The sequence below is a fragment of the Aquarana catesbeiana genome, linkage group LG01 (genome assembly GCF_042186555.1).
Source record: "Aquarana catesbeiana isolate 2022-GZ linkage group LG01, ASM4218655v1, whole genome shotgun sequence".
Taxonomy (NCBI): domain Eukaryota; kingdom Metazoa; phylum Chordata; class Amphibia; order Anura; family Ranidae; genus Aquarana; species Aquarana catesbeiana.
The window spans coordinates 597709272-597733448 of NC_133324.1; the positions used below are offsets into that span (position 1 = coordinate 597709272).

At 43.2% G+C, this 24177-nt stretch overlaps 1 protein-coding gene across 2 annotated transcripts in view; it reads right to left on the bottom strand.

Annotated features, from left to right (window-relative positions):
• TNKS (tankyrase) overlaps positions 1–24177 on the bottom strand; it is a gene marked incomplete in the record, with an annotated part of 313626 nt that overhangs the window by 968 nt on the left and 288481 nt on the right. For both annotated transcript variants that reach the window (XM_073598540.1, XM_073598531.1), the window contains 6 exon segments: positions 1–646; positions 5889–6045; positions 8422–8608; positions 15003–15108; positions 16956–17030; positions 21133–21230. In XM_073598540.1, the coding sequence (XP_073454641.1) occupies positions 560–646; positions 5889–6045; positions 8422–8608; positions 15003–15108; positions 16956–17030; positions 21133–21230 (710 nt within the window).

Genomic DNA, 24177 nt, shown 5'->3' on the forward strand with positions numbered 1-24177 from the left:
GATCTGATTTGTTTCTTGGTCATTAAACATTGCATTGCTAATGAACTTTGTGCAAAAGAAAGAAAATGCTTTTTTTTTTTTTTTTTAATTTCAGCTAGGTTTACATTATTTATACACAAATATAAAAAAAATAAATAGTGGATTACACTGAATCCCACTTTCAAGGTACTTAAGATGAAAGTATATTAAAAATGCTCACGTAAATGTTACCAATACAAGTAACGTCCATACCACCTTGGAAATGCTTTTGTGGTAATATTTGTAGTATTACTGAAATCTTAGACAAATCTTGTTGTTCCCTCTTTTTTTTTTTTTGCCAAAGATTACCAACTGAAAATGGGCCTGAGAAACTTTACTAAAAGGTGGCCCCTTGTAAACATCTCCATTTGAAGACCAGTAGCAACTGGGAGCATCCTTACCCAGAACAGACCATCAATGTAATACTTAAATATATAATTTATTTCCAGGTTTTCAGTTTTTTCTTTTATGGAAAAGTTTCCCAGTCATTCAGGTAACAATTCATTTATAGCTATGGGTTTTATAGAGTCCACTCATAATACTAAGTCTTCTGTTCTGCTGTTGTGGCAGCTTGTAATGGTGCATCTGGTTTTACAATCTGGTATGTGATGAGATATTCCGGGTATGCCTGTACAGAGAATTAAAAAAGTATTACTACACCATTTCACATCAATGCAATTCAAATTTGACTCACACTGGAACTACCTGAGTATGGCTACTTTTAAGGCCTCATGCACACAGGGCGTTTTTACAGCTGCTGCTAGGGGCGTCAAATGTGTTTTTATACAGCTTAAAAACGCCTCTCCATGTTAGTCTCCATGCACACATAGGCTTTTAGGAACTGTAAGTGGCACAGGCGTTTTCAACCTGCAAGAAAAACCCAGGTCCAGTGCTTTCTAGCTGTAAAAATGCACGAAGCTGCTAAAGACTGGTTAACACTTTTTATGCTGTAGCATTTGGATCCCGGGAGTGGAAAATAAAAGAGGAAAGAGAAATGCTGCTTAACGCTAATGTGGCTAAACACGCATTAACACCAATGCACAACGCTTCTAAAAGCTTGTTTTTACAGCCACTTTATCTTGGCGTCAGGTACTGGCTTTGCAGCTCGTTTTTTAAAACACCCTGTGTGCATGAGGCCTAGCAGTTCCAAGGCTCATATGTCATGGTAAACACAATTACACTTTATTATGAAAACTGGTGCCATTACCAAGAAGCTTCTTTTTCCAATTAGTAAGAACAATTTTCCTTCCTTCTAAACAGTTTTTCTTTTTTTTTTATTCATTTTATTTTTCCCTTGGTGTTAAAGCAGACCTTCACCCTCAGTTTGTACATTCTTTAGTTTTGCTTTTTTAACCACTTCTTTAACAAAATTTTCTTTAAGTACTTTTTTCCGAGTTAATGTTCCCCCGCTAGCTCTTTTCTTCCCTATGCGAGAATGACGTGGCCAGGACTACCCAACTTCTACAGGCTTCTGCAATATGTACATTACATATCCCAAAGGTATTAAGCCAACTCTCAGAGCACTGGCTGCACATGCACACTGCCAATACCCCACAGCCAGTACTCTAGCTGGGGAATCAAACAAAAAAGGTTTCTGAGTAGAGCGCTGAGTATGTGTGCACAAGATAGTGAGTCCAGGAAGTAAAGGGAGAGGAATTCCTCTGCCCTTACTGCAAAATAGCCACAACGATAAGAGCTGTGAAATGATAAACACAAAAGTATTGCAGGAAAAACATTTAAAAGTTAAAGTGTTTCTAAAGGCAGAAAGTTTTTTTTACCTTCTTGTACCATCTTGATCCAGCGATGTGCATGAGAGCAGCAGCTTTTCTGGGTCTCTGTCTCCTCATTGGCTCACACAGCAGTGGGAGCCATTGGCTCCTGCTGTTGTCAACAACAGCCAGTTGACCATTGAGTAGAGAGGGGGGGGTGGGGCCAAGTCACCCCCTGTATGCAAATTGACAATGTCCATTCACAGGAGCGTGGCTCGGGAGTGAGCCTGCCCAAGTACCCCCATAGCAAGTGGCTTGCAATCGGGGGCACTCAACAGGGGGGAGGAGCCAGAACCACCGTTGGGGGACCCAAAAAAGAAGAGGATCGAGGCTGCACAGAACAGGTAAGTAGAACATGCTTGTTTTTACAAAAAAAAAAAAAAAAAAAAAAAAAAAAAAAAGATTTTTTTCTTGTAAAGTTCTTCTTTAAGGTCCAATAATAGACATGGTTCTACAAGGACATTGACTATAAAATGGCTTGCTATGGCATGTTATAATAATTTTTCAAGAAGAAGAATTTTCATTTTTCATTTAAATGTTTGTACACAGTGATAATGACATCAGGATGATATAATCAATAATATTTCTAACTTTTTATAGAGGCCAATCAATTAGGAGAGTTTGGGCAGGGTGGATTGCCTGGTAGCACACGAGTGGCCTGGTATACACTAGAAATACTGGACTGATCAGTAAAAAAAAATAAAAAACTAAGTAAACATATTAGGAGAGAGAGAAACATATTACATATCCTTGGAAGATAGAAACCTGGAGCAATTCTCACAGTATTAATGAATTGCGTTAAATGTGTAATTTTCTGACTACATTAACCACTTGCCAAACGGCCCATAGCCAAATGGCGGCTACAGGGCGTTTGCATAACTCTGGGAGGGTGTAAAGTGACGTCCTTCCAGAATCCCGCTCTTGCGCGCCCCCTGGGGCGCGCACCCGAGTGTATCGCGACCGTTTACCACGTGATCGCTCCGTCAAATGACGGAGCGATCACTTGTAAACAAACCAGCGTCATGTCATGACGCCGGTTCCTCTCTCCCCTCTGTGTACCGAACGGTACAGTGTGAGAGGAGAGGGGGAGAGATCAGATGGCAGCAGCGCTGTGGGCCGGATCTGTAGTGCCCACAGCGCTACTCTGTGACAATTGCAGTCACATACAGCCATCTATCCATGCTCAGCCATTCCTCCATGCTCAGCCATATTCTGCAATACCCCACAATACCCTGCCATACCCTGCAATACCTAGCCATACCCAGCCATACTCGGTAATACCCAGCCATACTCTGCGATACCATGCAATACCCTGCCATGCTCAGCCGTACTCAGCCTCTGTATGTGGCCAGGCTGTGGAAGTCTCACACATGTGGTATCGCCGTACTCAGGAGGAGTAGGAGAATCTATCTTGGGGTGTCATTTTTGGTATGTACATGCTATGTGTTAGAAAAATATTGTATAAATGGACTTTGTGTTTTTTAAAAAAAAAAAAAAAAAAAAAAAAGCGTTTTAACCACTTCCCGCCCGCCATCATATGACGTCCTTGACTTTGTGTGGGGATATCTGAATGATGCCTGCAGCTACAGGAATCATTCAAATATCAGCTTTTTCAGCCGGCGATTCCCTACACCATAAGAATGATCATAGCAGCTGTTCCGCTGCTTGATCGTTCTTACGGGAGGCGAGAGGGGATGTCCCCCCTTCCGCCGCCCCCTGGTGCTTCTACCGACTCACCGCTACGATCAAAACCAGGATCTTTTTTTATTTATTTTTTTTTTAATTCCAGGCTTCCCAGCCTAGAGGTGAGATGTGGGGTCTTATTGATCCCATATCTCACTGTAAAGAGGACCTGTCATGCCATATCCCTATTACAAGGGATGTTTACATTCCGTGTAATAGGAATAAAAGTGATCAAAAAATTGGGATAACTTTACTGTTTTGTTTTTTTTTTTAAAGCATGAAACTGTTTTTTTCCCCCCAAAAAAACGCGTTAGAAAAATTATATATAAAACACAAAGCGCTGTGATGCTAAATAGCTGATAATTACACATAAAACCAAGTGAGGCTGCTATCAAAAGAGAGTGTTTTCAGAGTCACTTAAAAATAATAAATAATGATATTTGAAGCGCTTCACAATGTGCATGAAAATGAATATATAAGAATAAATATAAATAGTCAAATAAATCCAGCGGTGAGTAAAAATTCCTAAAAAATCCAGCAATCAAAATAGTGTAAAATTATAAAAAATTAGTGACACCAAATGTGTAAAAAATTCACATAAAAAAAACACATAAAAATAAATAAATAGATAGGGATGTATTCAGAAGGTTCAATTATACAGGTGTAGAATCCTGATTGGTATAGAGTTTTTGATCACTAGCAAAGCTGTTTAAAAACACTTGCTTAATTAAGGTGCTCATTGATAGTACCAATGTGTTTTTTGCTTCTATTCACAACCAATGTGAGAATCATAGAGGATCATAAAGGGAGGAGCCAAGGACGCTCTGTGCAGATCAGCAGTTTCACACAGTGTACTGCACTGAATCTGCTCATGTCTAAGGCGGCTGACTGCTATAGTAAAACCTGCATATGCCTTATCATTATAAGGCACACGTGAGTGGATTGAAGTTTGCCTGTGTACCTTGGTATCCTAACTATTGCACAATGATTGTTTTTTTTCTCTTATCTGCCTGTTTATGATTCTCACATTGGTTGTGAATAGAAGCAAAAAACACATTGGTACTATCAATGAGCACCTTAATTAAGCAAGTGTTTTTAAACAGCTTTGCTAGTGATCAAAAACTCTATACCAATCAGGATTCTACACCTGTATAATTGAACCTTCTGAATACATCCCTATCTATTTATTTATTTTTATGTGGTTTTTTTACACATTTGGTGTCACTAATTTTTTATAATTTTACACTATTTTGATTGCTGGATTTTTTAGGAATTTTTACTCACCGCTGGATTTATTTGACTATTTATATTTATTTATTTATTCTTATATATTCATTTTCATGCACATTGTGAAGCGCTTCAAATATCATTATTTATTAGCGTTAGAAAAATTGCTGCGCAAATAACGTGCGAGATAAAAAGTTGCAACGACCGCCATTGTATTCTCTAGGGTCTTTGCTAAAAAAATATATATATATATAATGTTTTGGGGTTCTATGTAATTTTTTAGCAAATAAATGATGATTTTTACATGTAGGAAAGAAATATCAGCATTGGCCTGGGTGCTCCAGAACACCTGAAGGTGCTCCCTGCATGTTGGGCCTCTGTATGTGGCCACGCTGTGTAAAAGTCTCACACATGTGGTATCGCCATACTCAGGGGTAATAGCAGAATGTGTTTTGGGGTGTAATTTGTGGTATGCATATGCTGTGTGTGAGAAATAACCTGCTAATATGACAATTTTGTGAAAAAAATAAATAAAAAAAAAATCTTGATTTTGCAAAGAATAGTGGGAAAAAAATTACAACTTCAAAAAAACTCACCATGCATCTTTCTAAATACCTTGGAATGTCTTCTTTCCAAAAAGGGGTTATTTGGGGGGTATTTGTACTTTTCTGGCATGTTAGGGTCTCAAGAATTGAGATAGGCCGTCAGTACTTCAGGTATGATCAATTTTCAGATATTGGCACCATAGCTTGTGGACTCTATAACTTTCACAAAGACCAAATAATATACACCAATTTGTACTTATTTTTACCAAAGATATGTAGCAGTATAAATTTTGGCCAAAATTTATGAAGAAAAATTACTAATTTGCTAAATTTTATAACAGAAACAAAGAAAAATTTTTTTACAGAATTTTCAGTCTTTTTTCTTTTATAGCGCAAAAAATAAAAAACCCAAGGGTGATTAAATACCACCAAAAGAAAGCTCTATTTGTGTGAAAAAAAGTACAAAAAAATCATATGGGTACAGTGTTGTATGACTGAGTAATTGTCATTCAAATTGTGAGAGCACCAAACGCTGAAAATTGGTCTGGTTAGGAAGGGGGTTTAAGTGCCTAGTGGTCAAGTGGTTAATGTTGGTTCATATGCCATAATGAATTGCAAATGTTAAATAACGGAACATATTGGATACCTGTTCTCCTCTGTAGATGACATATTCTGCATATGCTAGTCCATTTACACTTGGCCTGCCAATAACAGAGTGATGCCCTGGAGGAGCGTGGGCCATTTTCATTGTGCTGAATTGCAAAAACGACTTGCCAAGTGTCACTCTGCAGAATAACATTTGTCTGAGAGAGATAAAAAACAAACAAAACAGAACAGTTAAGATGAATTTCACAATACATTCAAGTTTGACTTTAGATTTACTTTGCATTGCAGCCTTTCCTTCCAACTTGGTAGGAGTAAATGTATTTTTGGTAATGATTACAATGGTGCTCAGAATGTGCTTACTCTTACCCCAGATTGCCACAACATTAGTTTGTGAACCCCGTGCTTCACTGTAGAGATGATTCACCTTTACGGTAAATGTAGATCCAGTACTCGGTGCACCTTTTTTCAGACTACATTTGAATATGATGTACAGCTGTTGAAAGCATCAGCATAAATTAAATTGTAAAGCAGAGGCTTACAACTGACCCACAAAATATCTCCAGGTATTCTAAATCTCCACAATTTTACACCCAATCCTTTTCATTAACTGCTTCCCGGCCAGCTGCTGCAGTTATACTGCGGCAGGTTGGCTCCCCTGGGCGAGCCGTCGTAGCTGTACGTCGGCCACTTTAAGACCACTAGGGAGCGCGCGCGTGCGGCGGTTGCAATGTCTGCCGGGCACCTGTGATCGTTCCACACAGAGGCAGAACGGAGGTCTGTCAATGTAAATAGACAGATCTCCATTATGTCAGGGATGAGGAGACTGATCAGTTGTTCCTAATGCTTAGGAACAACAATCGGTCTCCTCCCCCAGGCAGTCCCATCACCCCCCAGTTAGAATCACTCCCTAGGACACACATTTAACCCCTTGATCGCCCCCTAGTGTTAACCCCTTCCCTGCCAATGACATTTATACAGTAATCAGTGGCTATTTTTAGCTCTGATCGCTGTATAATTGTCAATGGTCCCAAAAAAAGTGTCAATACAGAAAAAACAATGGGTAGCGGCGCAGGTTATAGTATAATGGTAAGCAATTAAGTTCATACAATAGTCCTTTGAGCTTAAACAGCTCTGTGTGAGATGTACACTCTGTATTGATAGGGCAGCCTTGTGAAGGGAGTTGAAGCCACTCCAAATATGTGAAGAAAAGACAAAACAGGCGCCTCTTAGGCTCCATTCACACTAGCGCGTTTTTTGATGCATTTTGCATTTTGCAGAAATGCACGGGAATTTTTTAACATGGGTTCCTATGGAACATGTTCACATCAATGCTTTTTTGTTTCTCTGCATTTTTGGAAAGGGTCAGGGACTTTTTTTCATGCAAAATGCAGCGTTTTGCATGTAATAGAATTCAATGGACAAGCATGAAAAACGCAAGTGCACCGTTTTTGCAGCGTTTTTGGTGCGTTTTTGCCTTTTTTTTTTCTTTAATTTTTTAAAAAATTTTTTTAAGACTGTAAAAAAAAACTGTAAAAAAAAAAACAAACAAAAAAAAAAAGCGCAAAACGCAAATCACGGCAAAAACGCTGCTCAAAAACGTGGCAAGCATGAAAAAAAAACCTCCAAAAACGCCCAAAAGCAACATGCATAGGTGTGAATCGAGCCTAAGTAAGACTGATTAAGATTTAATAGCCAAATGCATTAAAAGATTCACATGTAGGTATCTATTATCAGGCACAGGGAAGTCCAGTGTAGTCAACATTCTATCTCTGCAGTCAGTATGGTTGTACGCTCTGTTTGTCCATGCAGCCAGCGTCCTGTTCCACAGGAGACTTCCGGTATTCAGGTGGGATCCAAAGCGAGGCCTGGAGTGCAGCTGGACAGTCACAGAGAGGGCTGGAGTGCAGAGTTCGGTGAAGTGACGTCACTGCCGTAAAGCTGAGTGTTTACGAATGATTTGTACAACACATATCCTTCTGGTGTTGCACAGGTGACCTCTGCTCTGGAACCAACACCATTAATTGACTTGGGTAATAGGGACCCTTAAAGTGGGAGTAAACGACCTATCTCTGACCTATAATAAAGGCTTACCTATAGGTACTGTAAATCTCTCCTAAACGTGCACCATTTAGGAGATTTTTACTGTATATGAGGCTGATGACATCATCAGCGCATGCGCTGTAAAGGAACGGCCACCCGGGCCGTTCCTTCAGAGTCCTGTGCCGTTAACGGCGGCTCCCCCGCGCATGCATGGGAGCGACGTCATCGCTGCTCTGGCCAGTCACACAGCCAGAGTCCGTGGACCCGGAAAGGAAGACGGTTGAAGATGGAAGCGGACTTCAATGGTGACAAGGCTTCTCTGGAGGGCTTTGTTTTCAGTTAAGTGTCACATAATGTGATAGTTTGTAATGCATACTAGCACATTATATTATCTTGCAGGTCAGATAAAAAAAAAAAAAACTCATCCAGTGGTTTACTACCACTCAACGTTGACAAATAACAGCCATTCTGATCTGTTTTGTTGCAATGCAAAGAAAAATCAAGCAAAGCATTTGAGTCTTTAAGAAACAAACCTATGGCAAATATAACACGATCTGTCCTTATGTGTTGGGCAGCCAGTTCCACCTCCTATGCCGTATACATATTGGTTGCTTTTGGAAGAGTTTTCTGCAAAATAGATACCAGCTCCGAACATTCCCCCAATGTATGCATGTCGCTCATCAAAGCCTTTGTGAATGATTGCATTAATAAATGGAGAACCTGCACAAAAAAGAAATAAAACTTAATCATACAAAATCTTTAATGTAGTCTACTTATTTTTGACAAAATCTCTAATAAACAAGAACCGCAAGCTCATTAAACAGTTGCTTGGTTTGTGCACATTTTACATAAAAGGTACACTTGTTGAAAATATGTATTTGGTTTAAAATGGGTCACAAATTTCAAGATGGGTTAAAGGTATTTTATATATTAATGGCTTATGCACATGGACTGCATTAAAAAAAAAAAAAGAAGTTGTCCATACACTGTACACATGTAACATTTGTGCTAACTTTAACATGCTGAGTAAAATAAGAATTTTAACTTACCTGTAAATTTCTCATCTTGGCGTACAGTACTCTGTAACTGTGGGTTATAAGCAGCTACGTTCAGGTGATTGGACACTGACAAAAACCGTATAATTCCTCCCACTCCATGAGACTCCAGATTTTTTAGTAAGCAATAAGGATTGCTCAAGACACTGAGGGGAGGGGTCTGTGTCCTATATTGTACTCCAAGGTAAGGAATTTACAGGTAAGAAAAAAATAAATGTTTTTGTAAAGGGAGGAGTTGGCTTTCAGGTATACCCCAACAGTCCTGAACACATATAGGCAATGTAGGATAATTTCCCTGTCATGTTTTGGGGCAGGACAAAGGAAGGAAGAACAATGTCCTCAATGATATGGAAAGAATAGACTGCCTTGGGTTGGAAGGAAGGGTTTGGTATCAAAGTTTTTTTTCCTTGTGTAAAATGAGAAAGGGCTCTTTACAGGAAAGAGCTGCCAATTCAGAAACATGCCTAACAGATAAAATGGCTACCAGGAAAGCAACATTACAAGTAGTTTGAAGGTGTGGTCTCTAAAATACAGAGATTTATATAAGCAACTCCCTGAAAAAATGTCTTGCAGGGGGGTAGTGAGGCAAGAGGTTTCTGGAACAAATGGGATAAAGCAAAAGATACTTGTTTGGGGTCTTAGGGAAGCAACCTTCTCTTGGCTAAGGAAAATTCTGGCTTGGGCTGTGTTAAAGATTAGACCCAGGTACTCCAGATGGTGTGAGGGCTGGAGAGCAGGCTTTAGAAATTTAAAGCGTAACTCCACTTTTGTTGAGAAAAAAAACATTCCACTCTGGGTGATCTATGTACACTGCAAGGATTATAACAACCTTTGCTGCCCAATTCCTACCTTTGGTTATTCTGAAGAAATCCATGTGCATTTGTCTGTGCCCCTGTCCCGAGTGGGTCTAACGGGAGTGGTTTCATAATTATCAGTCAGCAGTGGTAGCTGCAGGGCATTAATGAGGAAAGCTGCTGGGCCTGCATAGACCTGTTCCTATTGGAAATGTCTCACCAAAAATGCCATTTTTGTTGCAGGGGATGCCTGAAATCTGACTTGTATTTTAGGCAGACTTCTGGGAAAATTGGTGAGCCAATCACACAAGCAGGAAATTAAGTTTCTGGGGAGTGGTCACTACACAGTCCGTGCACAGAACAACTCTGTGTAGCCATATTGTTTTGCATTTATAGAACATTACAGTGGCTGCAGATTGAAAAGGAAAAGTAATTTTTAATAACATTCAATTACAATATGACTTGTATCGCAATTGTACGCGCTATATTATTTTTTCTTTAATGATTATTTTTTTTCCCCATGAAAGTGGAGTTACCCTTTAAAGGAACTTAATCGTCCTCTGGACGTTGGTAGCCAAGGTTGTAGCAAAGCAGTTTGTCCAGGTAGCCTGTGACATGAATATCTGGGTTTGTAGAAGAACCAGAAGCATGAAAATTTTTTGAACATTGAGGGTACAGGGGACAGTCTGGATGTCAGTACTACAAAGTGGAAGGTCAGTCTCCCCAGGGCTTTTTTTTCAGCTGGAGCATGCCTGAACGGAGTTCTGCCACCTCCAGCACTAGCCCCTTGCTCGCCGCTCACTACGGTCACTTGCACACACAGAAGCCCTATAGATTCTCTAACTTATTCATGACCTATTAGAGATCTAGGCTTTGCACGTCATTGTGGGCATACCCCTAAAGGGGTCTTCAGGGTCTGGGAACCCCTGTAGTTAGCCTGTATAGCACCCCGCAGTTGTGTCTGGGTATGATCCCCAAGGTGCACATAAAAAGTAACCAATTCAAAAACTGCTAGATAGCTCAGGGCAATAGGCAGTCAGCTCAATAGAAGCTTCAGAGACAAAAAACACACTTATAATGTTACAATTTAATGGCAACCAAAAAGAACACCTCACGCATAAGGTCTCTCAGTCAGACTTAAACGAGGAAGTCTGTAAAAGATAACTCAAATTAAGATGCCACAGAGACAACAGGGGCCACACAGGTGGAACAATCTGCATGACAACCTAAACAAAGACTTTTACAAAGGAATGAGACAGAATAGGTCTCTGAAACAGAATAGCCAAAGCCAAGGCCTACCCTTGCTGGTACTTAAAGCAGAACTAAACCCTTCTATCCTTTACAAGCAAGAGAAACTTCCATCTTAGCCTCTGTTTGATCTGCAGCTATGATACCAGCCATTTCATGGCTTGACAGTTCAGTTGAGAGTTAACAAAAACACTAGTAACTGTAACAGATATCATTTAAAAAATGTTTTGAATGTAGCTGTTTTGTGAAACAGTTGAATTGGTGTGTTTAGTTCAGCTTTAAGGCCAGAGACATCTGCACACTAGACTGGAGAAGCCAAAATGCGCTTCAACACACTGTCAGGAAAGGAAATTGGAAGCTTAACAACAGGCTAAATAGGCTTCCGTGTATGACACACCTTCCTGGAGATCATCTATTTTGCCTTGAGAAGGGTAGGAATTACATAGTCAGAAAAACCCATGAACCTCAGGATGTGGACATCAACAGCCATGTTGTCAAAGCCAGTGACCCATTAGGCAGATTGGAAGATCTGACCGTGCGACAGCAAGTCTGGCCTATCTGGAAGAGCTTGTGGCACACCTGCCAAAAGATTTACAATGTCCACATACCATGTTGTTCTTGGCCAAGCAGACACGGTCAGAATCACTGGAATGTTCTTCCCCTCTATCGTGAGGAAAAGGCTGAAGCAAAGGAAAGGCATAGATCAGGGTAAACTGATCCCAGGGAGTCACCCAGAGCATCCAACCAAAGACATGAGAATTCCTGCTCTGAGACAAAAACCTGTTCAGCTTGTTGTTGAATCTGGACTACCATACATTGATCTGGCAGGCAGACAGATTGGTGCAAAAACACCTCTACGTGAAGTGCCCACTTGTCTGCATTCAGATGGTAATGCCTGTGAAAGTCTACTTGCCAATTTTCCACACTGTGAAGGTGCATAGAGGAGAGGGCCAGAACGTGAAATTCTGCCCAGGATAAGATCAGATCCACTTCTTCCTGAGCAGTGCAACTTCTTGTCCCTCCTTGATGGAGCAATGTCCAGCTGCACCCGGATGGTTAATGTGTCATTGTCCAATTGCACCACAATGGCAGACAGACCAATATAGGAGAGTATGCCAAATCACCAGAAGTTCCAGGATCATGATTGGCAACCTCCACTCCTCTGATGACCCAGAGGTTCTCCAGAATATCTCCACAGCCTGATAAGCTGACATCCATCATCAAAACCTTCCAAGTCATTGGCAGTAAAAAATGTAAAGCATTCAACATCTGCATGGAAATCTACCATTCCAAAGGGGACCTGGCCTTGGAAATAGATACAATTGCAGATCCAACAACTCCCGAGGTTTGTCCCATAGTGACAGAGCTTTAGAGCACTCAAGAGCAACTGGGCATACAGGACCACATGAAAGGTGACTCACATCTTCCCCTGCACTGCCATGCAGACACAAATTGAAGGACTTTCCAGACCCTCAGAGACTCCACCTATGAGCGAAGGGACAGGAATTTCTCCGGCAGAAGCAACACATTTGACTGTGCTGTGTCTAGCACTAAGCCCAAATACTCCATATGTGTCAGAACTAAGGCCGAGTTCTGCATGTTCAGTTTCAACCATATGTTTTTAGAACCTCCCCTGTCTGATGAAATTTGATGGCATGGTCTGAGTCAATTGCTCTCTGAGAAGCAGGTTCTCCAGGTACCCCACAGTGGGAATATGCCAGGTCCTCAGCAATCCCAGAAAGAGTCAACACCTAAGTAAACACTCTGGGAGTTGTGGAAAGACAGAAAGGCTATACCACAAACTGGAAAATGGCGGTCCACTACTGCAAACCGCAGAAACCACTGGAGAGGATGGAAAAGTAAGATCTGCATGTATGCATCCTTGATATCCACTGATGCCAGTAAGTCCCCTGATGAGGCGAAGCAATCACCAGTCGGGTGCACTTCATTCTCAATTTTGCACTCAAAAAAGTTTGTTGAGCCTCTTGTGGTCCAGATTAGGTCGGACATCTCTGTTTGGAAATGTAAAAAGGTTTGCATAGAAGCCTTGAAACTTCTACCCTTCCAGATAGGGTGCAATACCACCCGGAGACAGTAACATTCACAGTGCTATAAATAAAATAAAAATCCTGCTCTTTTTTGAGGAATTAAACATTTGAGTGCATGAGTATGGAGGGGTACAGTGTCAAATCCAGTTTGCAACTTCTTGATAGCACACTGCAGACCCATTTGTCTGCAGTGTCTGCAGCTGTGAAGGCTTGACAAAACAGGGTGGCTATTTTCTGCTTGAAGCCTAAAGCCCCATACACACTATCAGGTTTTTTGCTGATTTTTTTCCTTCAGATTTACCAAAACCATATATTATGAGGTCAAACCTTAGGAGTTTCAATTTGTATGCAATCAGGCAGGCCCTGCACTACATGGTTTTGGTAAATCTGAAGACAAAAATCAGCAGAAAATCTGATAGTGTGTATGGGGCTTAAGGCTGACAAAATGATTGCTTCTTAACAGTCGAAGAAGGCTTCTCCACTCATCAGATTAGCTTTCTTCAGAAGTAGCGGAATGCTTTTACCCACTGTCAGCTTCTGATGAAGGCATCCAACAATAGCTCAAACAAATGGTTGCACGCTTAAAGAGCAGAACTTGATTTGCTTCTTATGCCCCGTACACACGGTCGGACTTTGTTCGGACATTCCGACAACAAAATCCTAGGATTTTTTCCGACGGATGTTGGCTCAAACTTGTCTTGCATACACACGGTCACACAAAGTTGTCGGAAAACCCGATCGTTTTAAACGCGGTGACGTAAAACATGTACGTCGGGACTATAAACGGGGCAGTGGCCAATAGCTTTCATCTCTTTATTTATTCTGAGCATGCGTGGCACTTTGTGCGTCGGATTTGTGTACACACGATCGGAATTTCCGACAACGGATTTTGTTGTCGGAAAATTTTATCTCCTGCTCTCCAACTTTGTGTGTCGGAAAATTCGATGGAAAATGTCCGATGGAGCCCACACACGGTCCGAATTTCCGACAACACGCTCCGATCGGACATTTTCCATCGGAAAATCTGACCGTGTGTACGGGGCATTACAGCGAAATTCAGCAGACCAACATTTTAGCCACAGAATTCTCCTCATATGGACAGACATGTTTCTCAGTCTAGAGAGTTGCCTAATGGATTCTTCCAAGGCAGCCAGGAAGAAAGAGACACCACCAGTGCTACTTGTTTGTTGGGGAGAGGTTGTTCTGCCACTGAATGACCTGGGCAGTGCTTCCCATGTGTGCTTTACTCGCCCTGGGTGTGTATTGGTCGATGCCATTGTGCACGTTTCCTGCCACCCTCATTGAACACCACCACAGCGGAATGCTCATTCGAAATTGCAGTGAGCAGTGCAGCGACATCACATCAGTACCACTCCTCAGGACAGGCTGTAGTCACACTGCCTCTCCTCGACCAGCAGCACACGTCCCAAAATGGCCCCTGCATAAATGGAACAATTAAATGAGCACAGCCACATAAGGAACTTCCACCCAAGGAGGCACTCGCCAATACAGGCTGCAGGACTAATTTAAAGCCTGATCCCAATTTAAACCCCGATCCCAATTTAAACCCCAAAGGGTCCTTCAGGGACAGGACTTCCCCCACAGAGGATTACCAACCTGGACCTGCAGAGCACCCTGCCAGCAACATTTAGGATTACAGATACACTGGTTAGCACTGCCGGCAAGATCGAGTGCTGATGGGCAACACTACAGGCTGTCCTCAATCTTCTCAGCAGGGTGTAGGTACTGTCTCTCTGTGCCCCATGGCCAAAAGCGACCAATCTGGATAAAGCCCTCCTTTCCTCAGCAGGGGTGTATGGAACAGGTAAAAAAATAAAAATAAAATAGGAGATGCCTTCTTGTGTTTGTTTTACACAAAAAAGAAAAGCCTATGTAGCAGAGCCCCACAGAACCCTTTCATGGATTTTTCCCTGAAAAAATAAATACAAGCTGGAAAAGGGAGACATACCATGAAAAAGCATCCGTTCGTTATGGTGGTTGTGGTTTTCTTCAGACACTTCTTTTTGGCGATGACAAAACCTCTCTCTGAGCTTCTTGTTCACTACTTTTTGAATCTATTTTCAACCCAGAAATAAATTACAATAAAGAAAAACAATATTTAGAAGACAAGAATCGAAGAGTTCTACTCATTCCTAACCTTTTACATGTTTATACCATAAAAATGTCATGCTTGCATGATCAAGTATATTTTTTACAACATGGGAGAAAAGGTATTTATTTTTATATAATTTATATATCTACAATATTTATATTAGGTTAATACTGTAATCTGTGGTACGGTTAAAAAAATACTTGTTTCAATGTATATTTTGTAATTAGATGTACATGGGGATGCCATTTTTAATCACTACATATGTAGGCTCTGCTTTCTTTTTTCCTACGGCTTTATCTCAACAGTTAAAGCGGAGCTCCGCCCAAAAGGTGTTGGCATTAACCCCCCCTCCACTGCCACATTTGGCACTTTTTGGAGGGGAGGAAGTGGAGGGGAGGGAAGGGGAGGAAGGGGAGGGAAGGGGAGGGAAGGGAAGGGGAGGGGAGGGGAGGGGAGGGGAGGGGAGGGAAGGGGAAGGGAGGGGAGGAAAGGGGAGGGGAGGGGAGGGGAGGGGAGGGGAGGGGAGGGAAGGGGAGGGGAGGGGAGGGGAGGGAAGGGAAGGGGAGGGGAGGGGAGGGGAGGGGAGGGGAGGGAAGGGGAGGGAAGGGCGGGTACCTGGTTTTGACAGAGCTGCAGAGATCTGAGCTGGAGGTTCGCCTCCCCCTTCTTCCCCTGTAGTCTTCTGGGACACATCACAAGTCCCTGAAGACTACGGGACTATTCACAAGGTACAGTGTGACATGCGCATGCGCAGTGGAAAACAGGCTGTGAAGCTGCAAGGCTTCTCTTCCTGTTTCCCTTACTAGCGCCTGCACCCAAAGCTAATTGAAGAATCGGCTCGGGTGAGGACATTGTGGGATCCTTGGACAGGTAACTGTTCTTATATTAAAAGTCAGCAGCTACAGTATTTGTAGCTGCTGACTTTTAATTTTTTTGGAAGAAGCCTGGACCTCCTCTTTAAGCATGAGTATAATATTCGCCTTCTAGTGGCTACTCTAAAAATGTCTATATTAAATATAACAAAAATATGGAATGCCAAGCATGTAAAAATGTTAGTCACATCAGCTTTACTTCTTATTGAACGCTGCTGTAATAACTTAAAATATGTACCAACTAAAGATATACAGGGGGTCCCCGGGTTACAAACAAGTTAGGGAGTGTAGGTTTGTTCTTAAGTTGAATCTGTTTGTAAGTTGGAACAGGTACATTTTTTAAGTGTAGCTCTAGCCAAAAAAAATATTTTTGAGCTTTTTGGATAGCATAGGGAGGGGTTAACACCCCTGTAACATTTGTTTTGCTGTGTGTGCCCCTGTTCAGAAGATTTCACCTCACATTCTGTCCCAATGACAATTGGATTTTGAAAATTTTGGGTTGTGGAAACAAGCCTTGGTGATAAAGCATCAGTGGAGGTACCTTTTCCCCATAATAGCTCTTACAGGAGTGAATTTCCCTTCCTAGGGGTAGATTTCCTCTCACTTCCTGTTGTCTCCCTCCGTTTGTAAGTCGAATGTTTGTAACTAGGGGAACCCCTATACTATACTTTTGGTTATGTGGTGATGGCAAAGCAACTCAGAACTACAGTAATTAAAACTGAAATGACTCCAGTAAAATTTACATTATCCTACACATTGGTGTTGAAAATAAAACTATAGACTTGACTGCATACATATTATTTTGCCCCAATTCATTCAGAAAAGGGTTAGATTTATTTTTCTCTTGCTACAAAGCATGTGTCACTAACATAAATATCACTAGTCCCTTTTAAATTTTAAGAACACAGTTTAACTGAACATTTGCATGTCCACTTACTCTTATAACATTATATCGGTTGAAAACTCCTCCAGCATTGCCCCCATCTCTGTGCTCACGGATGGAGTTCTGCATCTACACATGTAGAAAACAAAAATTTACTGAAGTGGTATATACTAACTCTACTTATACTATGTATAATACTAGACAGTATTTCACAAGTAGAGATGACTTATTATAAGCACCTAAAAGAATGAAAAGAAACACAATTTCTACATAATGAACATTAACCTAAAGGGAGGAAAAATAGGATTTTTGGTACATCACAGGACAAGGGCATCTTCATATTTATTGAAATAGTATTATGCTGCCACCTTCAGGTGAATGAACACTGCCAAAAAAGGCAGGGATCTCCGCCCAATAACCTCTTCCAGCTCAGCACAGCCTTAGTTTTGTAGCAAGCCAAGAGCAACATAGGAAGAAAGGTGGGATCCCGATGTCCTGTGACGTACCTCAAGAAAAGTATTTACATGTAAACTAAAAATCCTATTTTCTCTATTGTACATCACAGGACATCTTCATATCTATTACAATAAGGACGTCCCAAAGCACTTGATATGAAGGGAGAGTAACACAGCAACAAACCAACAGGTCCCCCCCCCCAAAAAAAACCCCAAAACAGCTTAGAACCTCACGCAATCGCTTGAAAGACCCTCCGACCAGAGGACACATCTGCAGAGGCCCAAATGTCTACCTGCTAGAACTTAATAAGACTATAAACTGAGGACCAGGTAGCAACCTTACAAACAAGAGCCACAGAAACTTGATGTAAAACTTGAATGGTCCAGAATGCACCAACATTCCTGGTGGAAAGAGATGTTACAGGGAACAGCTGAACATTTCCTTTAAGGTTGTAAGTTTGAGAAATAGTTCCCTTCCTTGGGCCTTCAGGCAGCACAAAAGACAATATCAGGTTGTTGAATCAAAGCTGTTGACTTTTGGTAAACCTTTAGCTCATGAACCACATCAAAGGTTTTAAAGGTCATTGAGGTCATAAGTATTTGGCTGCAGAACAAGGCAGTTTGCAGGAGAATTGTACCACAGGACAAGGTCCCTGTCCCTTTCACCAGTGGTCTACCTCCCTGAAAAAAACAGTGTTTGTTCACCCAATAGTTACTTTGCCTCAGTAGCAGTCATTCCTGAAACCAGAGCACATGGAAGGAAGCCTCCAAGATGGCAGCTGATCAACTCCAGGCCAGCTGAGACAAGAGATCAAGTAAACTGGGGCACAGAGCCAGGACCCACACTGAGGCATGGCACCACATAAGGGAGGGGGAGCACAGTACAGGAGACATAGGGAATGGACACCCCACCATCCCATTTAGTACAGCCATCAAAATCGACAACCCATTAGAGGCACTCACAATTCCATACTGCAAGGGGGGTCAAACATCACCCATCTTGGCAGGCACGCCACTAGGAACTTCAGAGACATGAATTCCAAATTGGGGGATCCACGGCCTGGACCTGCAGAGAACACTGCTGGTCCATTGGGTAATTTGAGAAAACACCAACTAGAAAAAAGTAATTGTGCAGAGACTGCACAGGCATGACTATTGCCTAAGCATACTAGCAAAAAACTGAGGTTGTGCCGAGCTGGAGGGATTATGCCTGGGTTTGGGATTCCTGTCTTTTTTGCCATTGTCCAGTCACCCTATCCTAATGGGTATGAAGATGCCTTGTGATGTACAATAGAGATAGTTATATATGTATACCCAGTCATACAAGATAATTTCTCAGTGGAAGGGCAAATTATGATGTTCCTCAGGTTATATATGTAAGAACCAAAGCTCTTTTTACCAGTTATGCTGATGGGGAGGGGAGGGACAGGAGGGAGGGAGGAGGGGAGGGACAGGAGGAAGGGACAGGAGGAAGGGACAGGAGGAAGGGAGGGAGGAGGAGGGGAGGCAGGAGGGGAGGGAGGAGGAGGGGAGGGAGGGAGGAGGGAGGGAGGAGGGAGGGGAGGGAAGGGGGGGAGGAGGGGAGGGAAGGGGAGGGGAGGGGGGAGGGGACGGAAGAGGGGACGGAGGGAGGGTTATATAAGACCTACTTGCAGAAAGACTATCCAGGAAATTTGGCATCCATTCAGGAATCTGATGATCAGATCGCCTAAAGATTTTTGTGCATGCAGGTACTTGGTTGAGCCAAATGACCAATTCCTAAGACCCCTTTCACACTGGGCGTTTTTCAGGCGCTTTAGCGTTAAAAAAAGCGCCTGTGAAGCGCCTGAAAGAAGCCTCATCTGCAATCCCAATGTGAAAGCCGAGTGCTTTCACACCGAGACCCCTTTCACACTGGCACGTTTTTCAGGTGCTTTAGCGTTAAAAAAAAGCGCCTGTAGAGCACCTGAAAGAAGCCTCATCTGCAATCCCAATGTGAAAGCCCGAGTGCTTTCACACCGAGACCCCTTTCACACTGGGGCGTTTTTCAGGCGCTTTAGCGTTAAAAAAAGCGCCTGTAAAGCACCTGAAAGAAGCCTCATCTGGAATCCCAATGTGAAAGCCCGAGTGCTTTCACACTGGGGCGCTGCGCTGGCAGGGCATCAAAAAAAGTCCTGCAAGCAGCTTCTTTGCAGCGCTTTCCTGTTTTTGCCATCGGGCTGGGTGTGCCGATGGCCCGAGCCTTTTCACACTGCCAGCGCCTGAAAAACTCCCCAGTGTGAAAGGGGTCTTAAGCGGCGCTTTACCAGCGTTCTTCGGGCGCTGGCAGTGTGAAAGAGCTTGGGCTTTCACATTGGAATTGCAGATGAGGCTTCTTTCAGGCGCTTTTCTTAACGCTAAAGCGCCTGAAAAACACCCCAGTGTGAAAGGGGTCTTAAGGAAAAGACACATCCCTGGGTCCAACTGAACATGCAGAACTCCTGACAGCAATTGTTTCTAGCTTGCGCCATGAAATATGTAAACCTTGGTTTAATGAAGCCAGGGAGTATAAATCACATAAGCAAATTACTCTAGTTTAGTGTTGAAAAGACATATTCGGCAATTAATAGGGAATGCACCCGTTCACTAAGCGCAAGCCGGGCGGAGTGCAGCTCCTATCAGCATTCTATGCGAGCCATCCCTAGTCCCGGGACAAGGCACTAGCACATGTAAGCAGGCATTTTGTGTTTATTTTAACATCTTTTAATAAAGCAGTATTACGCTATTTGGTCCCCTTCATTCTTTCATTCCCAATGGGATACTATGGTGGAGAGAAAGATGCAGCTAAACAAGTCTCCTAATTCATCCCTATATAAGCAAGCCACAGGATGATTTTTTCAACCAAGCACGTCCGGACCTTTTTAATTAGGCTGCTTTCACACTGCATGCCGCTCGAGCGTTAGCGGTACTTTAGCGCTGTCATAGCGCTGCTTTGGCACTGCTATTCGGGTGGTAGCAGGGAGCTTTTAACCCCCAAGAAGGGGTTAAACGCGTCCGTGTTGCAGCGCTTCTGAAGCGGTTTTCAGCCGCTTCAGGAGCGCTGCCCATTCATTCCAATGGGCAGGGGCAGTCTCCTAGACCGCCCCAAAGATGCTGCCTGCAGGACTTTTTCCAACGTCCTGCAAGAGCACCGCCCCAGTGTGAAAGCACTGGGGCTTTCACACTGGGGTGGCAGAGAAGGCAGTTTTCAGGCACTATTTCTAGTACTAAAACACCTGAAACCTGACCCAGTGTGAAAGGGGTCTTAAAGAGGTCATGGTTATCTGGTGAGCAGGTTTTTCTATTCGAGCACATTGGGTGTGTGGTTTAAATCTATTGTCAAGTGGTGGAGGAATTTTATTGCACGCCATTGGCTAATTGAGGATACTTCACTGAAGATTTTATGGATTGTCTAAAAGACACTTGTAGTTTCATCGTTTCCTAATATAATTTAGCACTTGTTTTCCATGTATTATAGGTGGTCATAACTGGTATATTTAACACCGGCCCATTCACGCAGTGGGTTTAATATTTAGCTCCCCCTATCACCTTTTATTTTTAATCTAGTAGATTATCTACACTATCTGGGGATCAGCGATTTAGTTATTTATTACATATTTAGCGCAAGGTTTTGTGTTTTCAAGAGATAAAAGAATGGAAAAACATTGAGTAAAAACCCTTCAAGGAGTTTGTCAGCAAAAGGAGATAAGTACAAATGTTTATTTTGCTATTCTATGCGAGTAAATGCACTCGCAAAAAGGAATAGTCCGCATGATTACCTCTTCTTCCACTGACTGGTATTCTTTGTCATCTGGCGCAAGATCCAGCAAAACAGTGCCTTGACTAACACAGTGAAAAGTCAAATAAGGGTTGGTTCCTGAAATTAAGAAAGATGAAGGTTAACTCATCTGTGACTCAGTCAACAGTCAATGTCCCAATACAGAAAAGAATAGCAGCAAAATCTGCACTGAAACAGCAAAGTTCTTAAAAAGAAAGTGTTAAAGTTTTAAATAATGTTAAACTCTGTGCAACAGCGATTTTGTCGAGTAGTGTTTATTTTAAAAGTAATTTTCAGAATCGTAACCTTCACCTTAAAGCCTGCTTTTTTATAATTTTGTTTTTTATTATTGACCCCAGTAGGTGTTAAAAATAAAAAAGCAGCTTAGGCTGCAATACTGTCCTTTAATCCAAAGTCGTCCCCTTTTCACCACAAGATGTCCATTGTCTTCTCGACTGAATGATACCCAGTGTCATTCAACCCAGAAGACTGAGGAGATACTGTGAGTGCAGAAAAACCTGGTGGGGAATAGACAACACCGAGGGCAGCTGGCTGAACCCAGAGTTGGGCTTTAAATTTTAGTACGGGGGCTAAAAAAAAAAACGAGACAGATGGATGGCATATTGCGTTTTTTATACACTCCGTCATCTTTTACTACTTGCATAATCTAAAACCACTGTGACATTTTAATTCCAGTGATATTATACACTGCATGGTTCTACAGCTGCTACTTAGCGTACAACTTCTTTGCTGGTTAGCTATGGTAAAAATTATGTGTTTATATGATTTGGAATGAAGGGTAAACCATAAAGTGGTTGTAAAGGCTAAAGGGTTTTTACCTTAATGTATTCTCTGCATTAAGGTAAAAAACCTTTTAGGTGCAGCTCCCTCCCCTAAATACTTACCTGAGCCCGATCTTGGTCCAGCACTGTTCCCCTGCTCACTGGACTAAATGAATGAGAGCAGTGGGAGCCATTGGCTCCTGCTGTTGTCAATAAAATCCAGGGACAAGGGAGAGGGGGGCAGGGCTGCGCAGCAGTGTGTGTAAATAGACGCACAAAGTGCTGCTCTAAAGCGAGCCTACACGAGTACCCCCTTAGCAAGCGGCATTCTTGGGGGTGATCGAAGGCAGGAGGAGCCAGGAGCACCGGCGGGAGACCCCAGAAGAGAAGGACCGGGGCTGCTCTGTGCAAAACCAGTGCACATAACAAGTATAACATGTTTGGTATTTAATAAGAGACTTTAAGATCACTTTAAAGACAAAAATTCCAAGTATTGATATTTTATAAATAATTGCTCCAACTTGGACCATTGTATGTATGCATATATCATACCTGGCCGATTCCCCTGGAAGCTGGAAATCACCTGCTTCCGTGCGTTATGAATACGGGAGTTTGGCTGCTAGGCATGGGTGGCATTTCAGAGAATTGCGTATAACTTTCTGAATGAATGCAAGGCGTTCTATAACTGGTTGAGGTGCATAACGTGACTTCATCACCCCCCTCTCTACTTCATCTAATCAGAGAATATTTTGCATTTATTCAGAAAACCCAAAGCATTTTTTCGAATAGCGTTGTGCTGAGCGTCTGTCCTCCTGTGTTCAGAATGCAGCAGGGCGATCACTCACTATGGGTTCTGGAGGCAACTGGAGCTCACTGGATTAGTGGCGTCTAGTTTAGTGATTTCCAGCTTACAGGGGCATTAGTCACATATGGTATATGCAGGGCTCAAAATTTCAAGTCCTGAGCCACGAGCCAGGCCTTAAGAGTTACTCGCCACCAGTTGCCTCACCCAACCTCTTCCCTGCCCCACCCCTAAGTCCGCCCCTAAACACGCCCTTGTAAATTATCTCATGAAATTACACTGTTAAATGTTTTAAGTAGAATTAAGTTCCAAAAATAAATAACAACTTTAAAAATATTAACATAAAGCATATCAGTACCCATCAAATGCAGCCTCACTGTGCCCATCAAATGCAGCCTCACTGTGCCCATCAAATGCAGCTTTACGATGCCCATGAATGCAGCCTCACTGTGCCCATCAAATGCAGCTTTACGGTGCCAATTAATGCACTCTCACTGTGCCCATCATTGCAGCCCCACTGTGCCCATCATTGCAGCCCCACTGTGCCCATCATTGCAGCCCCACTATGCCCATCATTGTAGCCCCACTGTGCCCATCAATGCACTCTCACTGTGCCCATCAATGCACTCTCACTGTGCCCATCAATGCACTCTCACTGTGCCCGTGAATGCAGCCTCACTGTGCCCACAGCCTCTCTGTGCCCGTGAACGCAGCCTCGCTGTGCCCGTGAACGCAGCCTCTATGTGCCCGTGAACGCAGCCTCTATGTGCCCGTGAACGCAGCCTCTCTGTGCCCGTGAACGCAGCCTCACTGTGCCCGTGAACGCAGCCTCACTGTGCCCGTGAACGCAGCCTCACTGTGCCCGTGAACGCAGCCTCACTGTGCCCGTGAACGCAGCCTCACTGTGCCCGTGAACGCAGCCTCACTGTGCCCATGAATGCAGCCTCACTGTGCCCATGAACGCAGCCTCTCTGTGCCCACAACCCCACTGTGCCCGCAACCTCTCTGTGCCCGTGAACGCAGCCTCTCTGTGCCCGTGAACGCAGCCTCTCTGTGCCCGTGAACGCAGCCTCACTGTGCCTGCAGCCTCACTGTGCCTGTGCCCGCAGCCTCTGTGCCCGTGAAGGCAGCCTCTGTGCCCGTGAAGGCAGCCTCTCTGTGCCCGTGAAGGCAGCCTCTCTGTGCCCATGAAGGCAGCCTCTCTGTGCCCATGAAGGCAGCCTCTCTGTGCCCATGAAGGCAGCCTCTCTGTGCCCATGAAGGCAGCCTCTCTGTGCCCGCAACCCCACTGTGCCTGGCCCGCAGCCTCTGTGCCCGTGAATGCAGCCTCTCTGTGCCCGCAACCCCACTGTGCCTGTGCCCGCAACCTCTCTGTGCCCGTGAACGCAGCCTCTCTGTGCCCGTGAACGCAGCCTCTCTGTGCCCGTGAACGCAGCCTCTCTGTGCCCGTGAACGCAGCCTC